The sequence below is a fragment of the Notolabrus celidotus genome, chromosome 2 (genome assembly GCF_009762535.1).
Source record: "Notolabrus celidotus isolate fNotCel1 chromosome 2, fNotCel1.pri, whole genome shotgun sequence".
NCBI lineage: Eukaryota > Metazoa > Chordata > Actinopteri > Labriformes > Labridae > Notolabrus > Notolabrus celidotus.
The window spans coordinates 16,179,217-16,193,471 of record NC_048273.1 but is presented as its reverse complement, the minus strand read 5'-3'; the positions used below and the strand labels follow the sequence as shown (position 1 = coordinate 16,193,471).

Sequence of the window (14,255 nt, the reverse complement as noted above, 5' to 3'; positions counted from 1 at the left end):
TCATTTGAATAATTACACAATGAATCCCCAGATAATTTGGGCCATGAAGGATGCACTCAATGCAAAGAAAAGAGGACCCATTTTGTGGCTGCATTTGAAGGAGCCTCCAAATGGGACAGCCTTTGACAAGCCACTGTGACACAAACAGTGTCGAAATGCCTCCCTCAAAGGATGCAGTCTGCACTGAAACAAAGTGAAAAGATGGTGTATTGTAAATTACAGGCAGTTAAACCAGGTTAAAGTAATATAATTTAGACCAAGGTTATGTGCATCAGTGTTGGAGTAGCTGTTTACATCTACCTCTAGGCTGTAAATCTGTGAAAGACTTGGAGTCTTTGGGAATAACTGAGGGTGACCACATGTGAAAGGACTCAGAAGTGTTAAAAAATGAATAATACTTTTTTTTTTTAAACTCTTTTTACACTAACCAGGGGAAATACCTGTAAGACCATCAGTGCTTGTGTAGCTTGCCGTCGCCAGACCAATCCACCATTGGGAAAGGATCTGGATCCATTCAATTATTTTCCTTTATCCAGGCGGCATTAGCAACCCATCTTAGTGATGTAGCATGTGTAAACAGACAGCAACATGCGTTTGAAAATGTGTGACTCAATTAATTTCAGTCAGCCACAATACTGGTGGAGTGCTGCCATCTTGGTTGTTTACAGCTAAAGGTGGAAGCTAGCATCATCTTATAGAACCAGCCCCATTTCTAAATACAGGACCGTGATTGGTCAGGTGTATCTGAAGTCAGATGGATATCTTTTTGGATGATAGCAGTTCCGACTCACCAGCCAGCAAAAATGAATATGAGCTGGATGATCTTGCGACACCAAGCAAGTGCTTGTGGTCATTTCTCAAAAGGAGCTTTACCATATTTGTCATAACCTAATTACTGTTGGTTACAAATAGCTCAAAATATGTAAATGGTTCTGTTTGATTTTACATGTTTATGTGTGTAATACTTTTAATTGTATTTCCTTATTTCCTTGTTAAACTGTGAAATCAATAAAAAAGATTGTGGGGAAATATGTAACAGCCAAATTGTAGTTAATCAAAACAGCTAAAAAGAAGTGATCCAAAGGGTACCAGTAATAAAACCACCTTTAAATACAATCAAACTGTCCTTTTTTTTCAAAGTACTAGGAGGTTTCCTGTTCTTTTGAGAATACATGATTGGTTTCTCCTCCTCTTGTCATCTCTATTTGGGTCATGGAGTTTTTGAGCTCTATGAAGCCACCTTTATAGTGCTCAATAGTGATGTGTCAGTCACGAACGATCCGGCTCTAAGAGCCGGCTCTTTGAAGTGAACGACGGGAGCCGTTTTTTTTTTTTTTTCTCATCTGTTTCTGTTAAAGCCTCACGTGATTGGTCAAGACATGGTGGCGTCTTGAACAATCACTAGTCTACATTGATCAGAACAGAGAGAGGAGGGGTTCCAGACACACACAGCACAGTGAGCACACCAACAGGAGAGAGATGACAGGGAGAACGTGCGCGACAGACAGAGAATGCTCTGGAAAAGTGAGAAAACGAGTGACTGCAGGAAACACAGTAAACCGTGGACACATTTCAACGGCATAGACAGTTTAAAGGCAGAGTATAGACTGCGTAAGGTGAAAGTGTCATCAATCAGGGTCCACAAAAAACCTGCAAAGGCACATTAGAAGTGTCTGTCAAGGATCTTAGTCATCCAGGTCATGGACATTAGAACTGTTTATCCATCAGTGCAATAAGTGAAGAATAAAGACAGTCAAGGTAACCTGCTGTTAATGAAGGTGTTTAAAAGTTTATAAATAATATACATGCAATTAGAGATCGGACCTTTTTGTCTAACTGATATAAGTCTTGTTTTTTGTACTTTATAATTTAATTTCTGGGGAACTCTACTCCATGTTGAGTATATAAATAAAGCCTTTTAAATGGTAAACATTTGATAAAATGTATGTTTTTCACATTAGTAATTCATTTGACATATAGTTTAACATTATTTTAGGTAATACAGTCATTCAAACAAGAAAAAATCTGAGGAACCACTTGGGAGCCGAAAGAGACGGCTCTTTTTAGTGAGCCAATCCAAAAGAACCAGCTCTCTAAAAAGAGCCGGAATTCCCATCACTTGTGCTCAAATCTTATAGAGCTTTTGAGCTCTATGACCAAGCTTTTTGGTTTTAAAAAAATGAATGTAGTACATTAAACATTAATGTGCCAAATCGTGTGCCAGTGGTTTTTTTATTTAGAGCAGTGTTCATTTCAGAATAACGTTCATCAATTCCCTTCTCAATATCCTTCCTGCAGTGAACTGTTAAGTTCATTAGTACACACAGGACTTGTCTAGTAATGAAATTACAGTAATCTGACCCCTCAGTGTTTCATTGCACCTACTGGAGCTGTGATTTCAATTGTCAGGATTTATTTGTAACTGCAGTCGCCTCCAGATGGTGTTTTCTTGGTCGTATTTCTACAAGTAAATGTTCTGATTAATGACCGAGTTATACATCAGTATTATCTGACAGTTATGGGTTTAAAGCTGAAGAGAGCTGCTAGGTTTAAAGAGCAGGGCAGCACCAGCAAGGCTCTACCCACAGAGAGGGTGAACAGTCCCGAACAGGCAGATCTACAGACCCCATCAGGGTGGCCGAGTGGACACGTCCACTTTACAGGAGGGGAGGTGAGTGTTGGATTTCAGTGTCATGCAGCGGTAACTCCTGTGACTACACTCCTCATCCTGCATCCCCCATCACCAGTATCCATTATGTCCCAATATATGCCTCACTCCCTTTCCCTCCCCCAGTGAGCCTTCACTGCCATCATGGCCCACTGCGCTCCCAGCTCCTTCGTACTCTGTTTCACTGCAGTAAATGTCACCTGAGTTACTCTCCCTCTGCTTTCCACAGACGAGCCTTTATTCGCCACCCTTTTAAAAAGACCCCCACTCACATTTCATGTTTTCTTATTTTTATTACGTGCCAGAGAACCCTTTTCCTCCCCTTTCCCTCGGTCATATGATAACACTCATATTTCTTCTTTGGATGCCAGAATTTCACTAATAGCATCATATTTTTGTTTTCTTGACTCTGATTTTCTCAGTATTTAAAAATAATCACTCAACTCCAAGGGTAAATGTTCACAAGGGCTTTCCATGTCAAGTTTTACTCTGATCTAATTTAAATCTAACAGCTCAGAAAAAGAGAATCAACAACAACTTGCCTCTTTCAAGGCATTTTACCATAGTTTTTTTTAAAGGGGATTGTGTAGAATTTTATTGAAATACTATACATGCATAAAATCCTTCATAAAGTTATGTGATGTGAGGACATAAAATCTTAAAACTGTGTAACATTAAAAGGTACGACATCAGATCAAAGCTGATGGTATCCTATATGGTTAATGTTGCACAGTATACTTCTTATGTATATTCAAGAAAATCTCTGAGGTGTTTAAACATATCAGACGGTTAGCATTAGAGTTTTGTGTTTAGTTTGAATCTGGGCATAAGGCCGTCAGATCATTTAACACTTACGATCTTGGATTTGGTCCGAACACGATACATTCACACTTGTTCCATGATGCTAGGTCCATTTTCAGTCAAGGCTGTAAGAGGCCTGCTCTGACAGTGATGACAGCATGATTAATGCCCACCTCCGTTCCCACTCACACACTAACTTCTCACAGCAAGTCTAAGTGGCCTGAAGAAAAGTTGAAGAAAACTGCCCACAGGGCCAACAAGAAGTAGCCAGTGTTCATGTGAAGATAAGACACGCTTACACTTTGACTTTGGCAAGCACTGTGAAGGTAAATACTGAAGGAAGTCAGGTAAAGGTTATCAGTGTTTTTACTATACAACGTTTTACAAAACTGTTTTACTCGAAATACATTACTGTTATATTAGACTAATGTAGGAATTAATTTACTTTCTCTTAATTTACTTTTCAGATATATCTACTATCCCTCAGTCAGACTAATTTACTTTTCCTCTCAGTAGATTTCCTATAACATATTTTTAACTTCATTTCCTACCTTAAGTCAGTTTCTATTGTATATTGAAGCTTGTTGCAGGGCTTTGTAACTTTTGAAACCAATCTAAATTGAACCATGTCACTTTGTGAATGATGGTGTGATGCTTTGGTTTTTTTGAATCAGGGTTCCTTGAGGTACTTGGCAATAGTAAGTGTATTAGCCACAGGGGTTCCCAGTAAGTTGGCCCCTTTGTCAAGAAACCAGCTAGAGAACTGACACTGAAGCTAGGCTGCCCACCACTGCAGACGGGATTAACTCAACCACATTCGCTACTTTTAAGGTATACTCAGACCCAAAAACTAATGTCGGTTTCAATGTTTCATAGCGATGATGACATGCCTTTACTGTGGACACAAAAGGACTCTTTTGTTATATGTAGTTTACAGAGGAAGAATGAGACTCAACGGGCTGAAGGAGAGGCGGAACTTGGTGTGTCCACAAACCTAGAGAGCAACTGCTGTCATAAGTGGGACTCTGTAACAAAAGTACTTCAGCACACTTACACAGACATTAATGTTTAGGTCAGACTTTAGTGGTAAAATTGACCACATTTATGGGGTTTGATAGCCAAGCTCTTATGTCTGCTCTCCAGCCAGTCCACGACAAAGGGGCCGAGCTCCCCTGTGAGTTTTACAGATACCGACCATATCTCATACAACTCCACATCAACATAACAAATTATCCCTTTAAACAGCATTTGAAAACTAGCTTAGCTTCAAGCTTTTCCAAAGTTAAATATTTACTTCAGTAGATGGCAGGATTTTTTGCAACATCTCGGAAATCTATCTGTTGTTGTTGCTAGGGTCTGAGAGAGAAACCCAATATCAAATCCTCAGTATGTCTAGTGCACACTGCAGTTTATTTGACAATAAAGAAGACTTTGACTTTGACTTTGATAGAGGGGCTGTGATTAAAACACCTTGATTAATTATCCACAATGTTAGTTATCAGTAAGTGTGAACAAAAGAAAATCAGACACAGTTCCGTTAGCTATATGTTTAATCAGAAATGTACTCTTGATGTCACTGGAACACTTGATGTCTGATTCATCCCTTCCCAGTCAAAGGGAGCTGCTGAACAGACGCAGTGATGCAAAGGAGCTCACTCTGAAACCATCCTTATTCACCTCAACACCTTCATTAATCTTCCATAGGCATCTATAAAGAAACCTGTGTGGAGAATGAGGAGGCTGTCTGAATCCTTTGCATGCCAGAGGCCAAATGGTAAGTCAGAGTAAGAGGAAACTCAGGCTGGCACGCCAGTTCCATGCCAGTCACTGCCAATACAAGCTATCAGGCACATAGACTCCATAACTGCTCAACACTGAAGAGAGTAACCTTTAGACTGCCAAGCCTAATGGCAGGCTGAGGATCATTTAATGGAAACCATGGATTAAGACTGCACTTCTGTTTTTCTTTCTCCATTTATGTATTTAATGTCACCACGAAAAACGAAATCCCATAAAATCCATCCCAAGTTTTAGCAACACCTTTCAGAATCATCCAAGTTTCACACATGTGATGTTTTGTAACTGGGGATATGGGTGTTTTCTCTGTGTTTTACAACCACGCCATTAATTATGTCACAAAGTTAGCTTTTTTTCCCCTGATAATTCATGCCATATTTCATGTAACACTCTGCATTTGTAATCCATATAAGCTTTACAAAATCACCAAAAGTGTCAGCTAGCCATGAAGTACTGAAAAATTAAACATGTATTGCTCATCTCTACTAATGCAAATACAGTTCGGACATGTTAACTATTGCAATGTAGGAATAGTGAATAATAATATGAGGAACTTATAACCTCTACAATGACAGTGATCAGTATTTGGATTCTGTCGCATCATTTGTGTATTAAGTTCAATATGTCTCACACAAACAGTTTATCAAAGCATGCTGAGCAGTATGGTTTCCCTTTCTGCTCCTTGAAGATGCCGTGGTTCAAATACCGCAGACAGAAGGCACACAGAAAATGCTCGGGGTGAAATTTTCGGTCGAGAGCCGAGATGCAGCGGCCTGTGATGGGCTCACCACAGCCACCGCACAGAGTGCCCTGCCGGGTGTGGAAGTGCAGTGAGCAGAGGGGTCTGCCATCCAGCTCCATGAAACAACCGTCTGTGAAGGGCTTCAGACAGTCCTGAGGGAAGAGAGAGAAAGAATGTGGACAGGAAGATGGAAAAGATGAGGGAGGATAGAGAGAAAAAAAAGGGTTAGATGAAAACTTCAATACTTCTTTAAAAACATTTTAAACTGAGACTTTTTCTCTGTTAGATCAACAAAATGTGGAAATAAAGCTGCAAACAGGTACTATGATTCAAACAGGCTTTATTAGAACATGAACATTAGTAAGTCTGTACAGGAGGGATGCTGAAAATGTTCCTGTGGTTAACTACAAATATTTCTCTTGGACTTAGACTTTTTGTGTCAAAGCGGTTAAAGCACAGGTATAAATCTTAATTTTAGTTCCATTTGTATGTGTCACTAAGCCCTGATAGTGCGCCAGCAGGCACAAAACCAGGGTCCAGTGTGGTACAGTCTATTAATGACGTGAGAAACACCTGTGTTTAACAAGTCAAAACATCTACTGTGAGAAAGATGTTTTTGTCAGAGTTGGTGATAACTGTTTTTAAAACTTAATCCAACAAAAACACTTAGAATGGATTGTTGTCATGCAGACTAAATAGGGTTTAGTATTAGAAGTCTCTGGTAACAACCAGCAAACTTTTTGTTGGAAATGGCACAGCAACCTGCAAAAGTTGCAGACAATCACCCTGCTTCCAGATTACCTTCACCTTTTGGGGGTGTAAAGTAGAATTTTATGGTCCTCTCTTCACAATGCCAGGCTGCAGTAAACCAAAGAGAGATCAGAGGTGCAACTTTTCATGAACTACCTGATGCTTTTATTTAGCCTGGAATGATTAAAAAAGCTCAGATAGTTTTGAGTGTCCACTTCATCCTCTTAATAGAGTGTGTGACCTGCTGCCCTCGGGAGGTAGAGATAGGTCAGCAAGGGCCGGATAACAAACTGACCCCGCTGATAATGACTGCACCATATAAAACAATGTGTAGATCTTGTGGTCACGATATGTCACTTGTTTTGTTGGTGATGGCATCAGCGCAGTGAAAACTTGGTTAGGTGATCCTACAAGGATGTGGTCGATGTTTTATGCAGTGTTATCAAGTGAGGGGTTGGCTTAAAGAGTCATGTTTAGCATTTATAGTTCAGGTTTATTATCAATTAAGCATGACTTTCTTTGAGAACTATTAAAGCTCCTGTGAGGAGTTTTTAGTGTCTATGAAACAGACGGAAATTGATACCGCTGCTTTTCTCATAACAAAGGCAAACCAGACCATCAGTGAGAAGGCTGACTTTTGTATATGTTTTTTATGTCTGTTAACGCTGCCACAGGAGAGGTGTCAGACAAGCATGCTGTAGCAGGGAGAAACAGACTTTTATTTAATATTATCTATGGAAAATACTCATGATATGTGAAACTTTTGTACACCAGTCTTGATTCAGCCATGGGGTTGTTAAAAGAAAAAACAACATAGATTGATAAGAAAATAGATAAAAGTTTGGTTCTGCTCGAGTTTCCGTGCTTTGCTCATGGATGGTGATAATCTTTTCTTTTCTTAATGTTGTAACCAACAGTACTGTAGACCTGATCTTTCTGTAGAGTTGGGGGGTGATTATTTAGAATAATCTCTCCTAATTTAAATAAAGAGAGAGAGAGAGAGAGAGAGAGAGAGAGAGAGAGAGAGAGAGAGAGAGAGAGAGAGAGAGAGAGAGAGAGAGAGAATCAAACATACCTGGCCTCATATCAAATTTAAATGTTTTCATTGTTTGCTGTATGTTTTTGTTGATTGTAACTTTTCTTTTTCTTTTTTTGTTTTTAACTCTGTAAAGCACTTTCAATTGCGCTTGTATTAACGGTGCTTTATGAATAAACTTGCCTTTCCTTGCTTTAAATATTATTTGTTATGGACTGGTGCTATGATGATTGATTGGTTGACTGGTAACAATAAGATAAGGAGTCAAAATTATGAGAGAGTTAGTCACAATTATTAGATACAAACTCAAAATAAAGTCATAAGTCTAATTGCAAGGAAGCATTATCTCATATTCATGACTTTGTAAGTTTTATATCAAATTATGACTTACTAATTACTATCATAATTTCTACTACTTATCTTATTATTTTGACTTTTTCATCTCATAATCCTGACTTTGTTAACATAATTATGACTTACTATCTAATTTTCATTTCACATAATACATTTTATTATAACTCATAATTTTCAATCAATCTTTATTCGTATAGCACCAAATCACAACAAACGTTATCTTAAGACGCTTTTACAAACGTAGCAGGTCTAGACCATACTCTGCACCTCGCAGTATTTAGCTAGTTACAGTGGTGAGGAAAAACTTCCTTTGAACAGGCAGAAACCTCGAGCAGAACCAGACTCATGTTAGACAGCCATCTGCCTCAACCAAGTTAGGGTTGGAAAGAGGGATAGAGGAGAATTAGAGAGCGATGATATTGACTTGCTCTGTGATAGTTATGATGTTTTATCTCACAATCATGGCTCACTATCTCATAATTCTGAATTTTTAGCTCACCACCACGAATATCTCATCATTTTGACTTTTTGTATTCCAAAGTTATGGCTTACTGTCTCGTAATTTCCACTTTTCATCTCATAATTCTTTCTCATCATCTCTTTGCAATGACTTAACATCTGGGATTTATTTATTTGTTATTGTTTCATATTTTTTTCTTAGTCTTCCCTTTTTTCTGTTGGAATTGGGCTTCTATATGAACAGGACAAGATCAGCAAAGACATGAGACATACTGCTTTGTGTACAGGGAGCACTAAAATCAGCACTGACTGAAAGTACCTCACAGGAGCTTTAAAATGAGAAGTTGAAGTTTCTACCCTCTTAGAGCATCTCTACTGTATGACACCCTTAGTGCTCATGGCTGAGTCAAGAGAAAGCATAACACTGCACATTGAACCGTTTTCAGCCAGATGCTGCATACTCAAGTAGTTTGGAAGAGAGTGTAAAAGATACCCACTCTGAGGAATATGGTTTCCTTGATTTATTTGCATCACATCAACCACAACGTATTCATCAGACATAAGGTTTTCATCAGCCTTGTGGTCCAAATGTTGCAAATAAAGCAAATGTGTGGGTATCTTTCTCATTTAGTCCTAGGCTTGTGCGTGAGCCAGAGCTGTGTGTGTGTGGTCTGAGGTAAGAGACTCACCGCACACACAAAGCACTCTGGATGCCAGGTGCCATTGGCTGCAGTCAGGTAGTTCTCCCTCACTGACTCCCCACAGCCAGAGCACTTTGGAGAAAAGAGGTCGTAGAAGTCCTTGCAACAATAGGGCTTTCCATCCTTTTCTAGGAAACCTGGGACAGGTAAAAGACGCAGGAATAAATAAACATTTATGACTGTTAACTGAAGTTCTAGCGTACAGAAATGCATGCAGAAGCTTTTTACCATCAGGCCCAAACAGGCCTCCACAGTGTGTGCAGAAGAAGTGCTCTGGGTGCCAGGTCTGGTCCAGAGCTGTCAGGATGTTCTGTTAAAAAGCCAACATCGAAATCTGACACTGTGGTATAAAAACAATTATACAAATCTGTCTCATCTTATGTACATGTTCAGATGTCAGGAAGGAGGAAATGAAGGAGGGATTACATGTAGTAAATCATAATGAAAGTTTCTGATAAATGACTTTGGTTTGCAGCATAAGTCTGCAGAATCACAAAATGGTTTTGTGCCTTACTTTTTATGTGACATGTGGGATAAGTCAGGAAAAATGATCTGTATACTTCTGTGTGTCATTATTCAATCGTCATAGGATTATTCTGCCCTTATTTATGTAATATAAGACAGAACAAATTATAGTAGTCATCAAAAACAAAGACAAGCATGGCATGTGAGGATATGATAGGTGAGAAAAAGTATAATTGTGAACACAATCTACAGAAGAGACTTTCTCACCTGCAAAATGGGCCCCTTGCAGTAAGCACAGCGAGGAGAAAAGAGCTGATGGTAGTCTTTGTTGCAGTATGGTTGTCCCTCTCTCTCAAAGAAGCCTGTGTTGCTCAGCTCTCCCTTACATGCCACACACACAAAGTGCTCAGGGTGCCACACTTGACCCAGTGCGGTTATCATCTACAGAGAACAAGAGACATAAGGAGAACAGGTAGATGTTTGAAACCATTTTTTCTCAGTGGCCTCAGATCTATAAAGCTAATTAAGACTTTACAAATTTCCCATGTTAATGCGATTTACTCTACCTTTCCCACTATGCATTTGTTGCAGGAAGCACAGTTGCCCTTGGCTACAGTGCGTACACCAATCTTCTCCAGATCAGAGCTTAGTCCTCCAAGCAGGTCATCTATAGAATCTGTTTTCTTACTCGAGGTCGAGGCCTTTGCCGCTGAACCTGCTGTGCTGCTGCCGCTCTCCTCGCTCTCCTGTTCAACTTTTGTTTTCTTTTTCACTGACAGCTTTTGTGTCAGAGGTGGTGGGGCCGTGGAAGACTCTGGATCCTACATACAGAAAGATCCAAGAATACAAGAAAGCTTACATGTCGACTGATTTTAATGGTAGGTTTGAGATCTTTTAAGGACAGTGCTGAACATTGCTCCAGTAATACAAATTCATGACTTATGCTGATATTAGTGCAATGCTGCCCTCTGTTGTTGTCCCTGGATAATGACACCAGATTTAAAATGACTACAACAATTACATTACAGTTATATAATCTTCTATATGCCCAAATATACAAAAAAAATAATACAGATTTTGACCACCCAAAGGCATACTCAGACACTGTACTGACCCCTTCTCCCAGACTCATCAGGTCCTGCAGGATGGATTCCAGCTCCAGCGTGGGAGAGCCAGGGGGAGAGGAAGCTGCTACAGGAGCAGGCAGATCACTGAAACCCCAGAAAGGAGCACATGAGAAAGTATTTCGTTTTGGGTTCCCAATAAGAACACTGATTAACAAATTATTATACCACAATCTGTGTGTTGACACTTTATCTGGTGTCCAGTGGGTGTTTCTATGTTGATTTGCGTCTGTTATACAAATCAACATACAAACCATGAAAAAAATGCTACAGGGTTACTTATGCCTTCCCTAATTTGCAGCATAAGTTAATGTTTCTTCTTAGAATTAAGATGTTTAAATGTAAAGGTTTTAGAACAATAAAAGACATTGCTTTAATGTAATGAAATTTCCTGGTATGTCAGGTTACAAGGTTTTCACAATGATATTATGGATGGATGGTCAACAGGAGTCTAAACTTGTGCTCCACCTGTAGACATTTGAGCGGACTGGGCCTTTTCCTTTCATGTTCAGTCCAGCATAAACTGGACCTGACACCTGTGGAGACGAAACAGAAATAAACCTCCAGATTAATAACATATATGATTGAGGTAACAAGTTTTTGATTTATTTATTATTGATTATTTGAGTGTTCTAAATGCAGATTCTGACTTTTGAGTTGTTAGGAGGAGAGTAGATTCTAGTTTCATAGTAAAGACAGTAATACTAGATCTGTACACAAATATAAGAGTGCAACTTTTTTGCTTTCATCTTTACCTCTCCAGTAGTTGGATTATTGCCCGTGTTTTCACCGACAATCTCTGAACGTTCTGAATTCAAGGCCAGCTCCTCCAGCAGCAAATCTGTAGCAGGATACAGGCCATAAATCGTCTAACCATACACGGGTTCACTTAAATACATGTGCAGACAGGCATACATCTACAGAACACTAGCATTAAAAGACTTGTATTTTACTTCCTGTGTGTTTACAGTTAAAACAGAGGGTGTGTGTTGTAAAAAACAAATGGTTCTGCTAAATGAGACATAGCTCAAATCGATGTAAAGATCAAGATGTTGTCGTATCAGGGTAAGGTTGCCTCATACAGTTTAGCTTCCTCAGGAAGTGGTTGCTGACGTGCTGCAGAAGTGAAACTTTTCATAATGCAAGAAATTGGTGACTAATATCACAAGAAAATGAACGCTCTGACAGAATGTATGTCTAGATGTAAGATGTAATAAGGTCTGTGTGAAAAAGTATGTTTGGACTGAAGGTACTGTTATAGGTCTCACATGTCAGAAACATATGCACATCCTTCCCTTTTTGAGCACAGTGAAAATATTTTCTTAAAACATATGCGTTGTACATGTATGTGATTGTTGAAGTGTAATCTTCTCTCTAGACATTTTTTTTCCTGTCATTGTTCCCAGAATAATGACTGCTTAGATTACAACAAAAAGAGCATTACCTACATTCACACTAAAAACTATACAACAATATGACAAAAGAACTCAATGATTACTTACTGAAATGCACTTAAAATAACTGTAAATAGTGTACGTGTACCCTGCACTCAGTGTGACACAGAACACATACTGTAAAGCAGTCATCTTATAGTATGATAAATTATCTTTTTTCTTTGATTTTCAAAAACTACATAAAAATCACTTCATTTGAATTTTTAAGAATTTAAAATAAGAAATCTACATCCACCAGTAGGATTATGAACAATGGTGTAAAGTGAGATAGCTGTCTTACCGAGGTCTTCCATGTTGTTCGCCTGTCACTGCTCGATTGTGAGTCCGTGTGGTTTTTGAGCAGCTAGGTTGTTACTAAGGAAACCAGTCAAATTTCTCTTTCAGTCAAAACCATCACTTCCTCTGACACAAGTTTGTTTTCAACTCTCGCTACTGTGATATTTTACTGCTGTGAAGGGGAGAGTGAGAACTTGCTGATCTGAGGTGCGAAATGAGGGTTGATTTTTGTGCTCAGTTCTGAAATGAGTTTTCATCTGATATGATTATTGTGTTTCCTGTATGTCATGAATACCTCTGTGGGTGAGAATTGTTTGGGCACCAACTAATAGAAAGATAACCCACACCTCAAAGTTTGACTTTGTATATAAAACACTGTGGCACTTTTAACTGTTTTACATAATCAAAACCAATCTATTAAAAACAGATGCAATCAAAGTGGCTCAAAGAAAATTACAGTGAAATAAAAATAAGACTAAAAGTAACCACGTCAAACAATATCAGTGCACTCTCAGTGGCCTTTCATAACTACTTCACACACAACTAATTCAGATGATAAATGGATCCATTTGTATGAATAACTCAATAATGCTGACTAATAAATAAAATATAAACAACAAAAATAACAGCAATGTGATGGCTTTTGAAGTCCCTTTGAGAAACTTTCTGTTTGTGAGAATTTTGGAGCCCCCTGTGGGCAAAGTGATGCCCCTTCCTTCTGTGCTGGTCTAGTCCTGAACACTTATAAATTATATTTTATGACAGAAAACCTCACCTTGCTTTCTTTTAACAGTCAAATGGATCGCTCATTGTGAATACTTTCAGTGAAAACGCCATTCATGTTTTTTTTGTCACTATATGTTGTGAGTAGTCTCATCTGACACTTCCCCTCTGACAGTAGTTCCAGGCATTAAAAATTGTAATGTTATTGTAAATTGAATCGTTTTAAAAACTCCTTTGTGCCGATCTCTATTAGAATTTTAAATAGGGTTGGGACAGTGTTAAGGTGTTCTCTCTTTAAGATTATGCTGTGTTGTATGAATGTGTACTATTTATTGTATTTTTCTTAAATTTATTTATGTGTTCTTGTGTCATTGTGGTGATTTTTGAAGGAGCAGGTAACATGTGCAGCACTGATGTCAAAGACAAATTTCCCTACGCAGACAATAAAGTACATCGTATTGTATCGTAATATAAAAATTGTCAATCTTTTCGTTGATGGTCTCATTTGCATTTGTCGCTCTTAAAGAGACATCACTCAAGTAGTTCAGAGTAGTTTTAACTTTATTAAAATGAATAAAGGAGCATATCTCCCAGGCTGGCACAGGCAGATGGGTCTAGTCTAGATCATAAGCTACAGTGGAAAATGGTTGAAAATCCCCTTTGGATGTAAGTGGGACACTTTCAGGAAAAAATACATCAAATGATGTCTCTTAAGCAACATGCATCATTAGTAGGCCTGAAGATGGGGGGACCCCACCTTTAAAGTCTTCATGGACTGGATCTCTCCAGGTGAGATCAGTGATTGATGGAATGGACATAACTTCAGAACGGATCAGATCATTCCATGGTCGCAAACTGACAGAAATACACGCACGGATTTCTTGCTGCTTTCAGAAACGATTTTC

The 14,255-nt window shown here is 38.7% G+C and overlaps 1 protein-coding gene across 1 annotated transcript; it reads right to left on the bottom strand.

Annotated features, from left to right (window-relative positions):
- Positions 1 to 5,001: 5,001 nt before the first annotated feature.
- lpxn (leupaxin) lies at positions 5,002 to 12,839 on the bottom strand. The gene is made up of 9 exons (XM_034699562.1): positions 12,632 to 12,839; positions 11,653 to 11,738; positions 11,366 to 11,433; positions 10,888 to 10,984; positions 10,340 to 10,594; positions 10,041 to 10,214; positions 9,537 to 9,618; positions 9,297 to 9,445; positions 5,002 to 6,160 (listed from the first exon to the last, which is right to left on the bottom strand). Exons 1-9 carry the CDS (start codon positions 12,642 to 12,644, stop codon positions 5,894 to 5,896), a joined length of 1,191 nt encoding a protein of 396 aa, XP_034555453.1. The 5' UTR covers positions 12,645 to 12,839; the 3' UTR covers positions 5,002 to 5,893.
- Between the last annotated feature and the right edge of the window lie 1,416 nt (positions 12,840 to 14,255).

What these genes read in the sequence shown, in the direction of transcription:
- lpxn (XM_034699562.1), bottom strand. An exon ending in ACAAATGCATAGTGGGAAAG is followed by an intron (nt 10,215 to 10,339) that starts GTAGAGTAAATC and finishes TGTTCTCTGTAG; the next exon opens with ATGATAACCGCACTGGGTCA. An exon ending in AGGCCTGTTTGGGCCTGATG is followed by an intron (nt 9,446 to 9,536) that starts GTAAAAAGCTTC and finishes TACCTGTCCCAG; the next exon opens with GTTTCCTAGAAAAGGATGGA.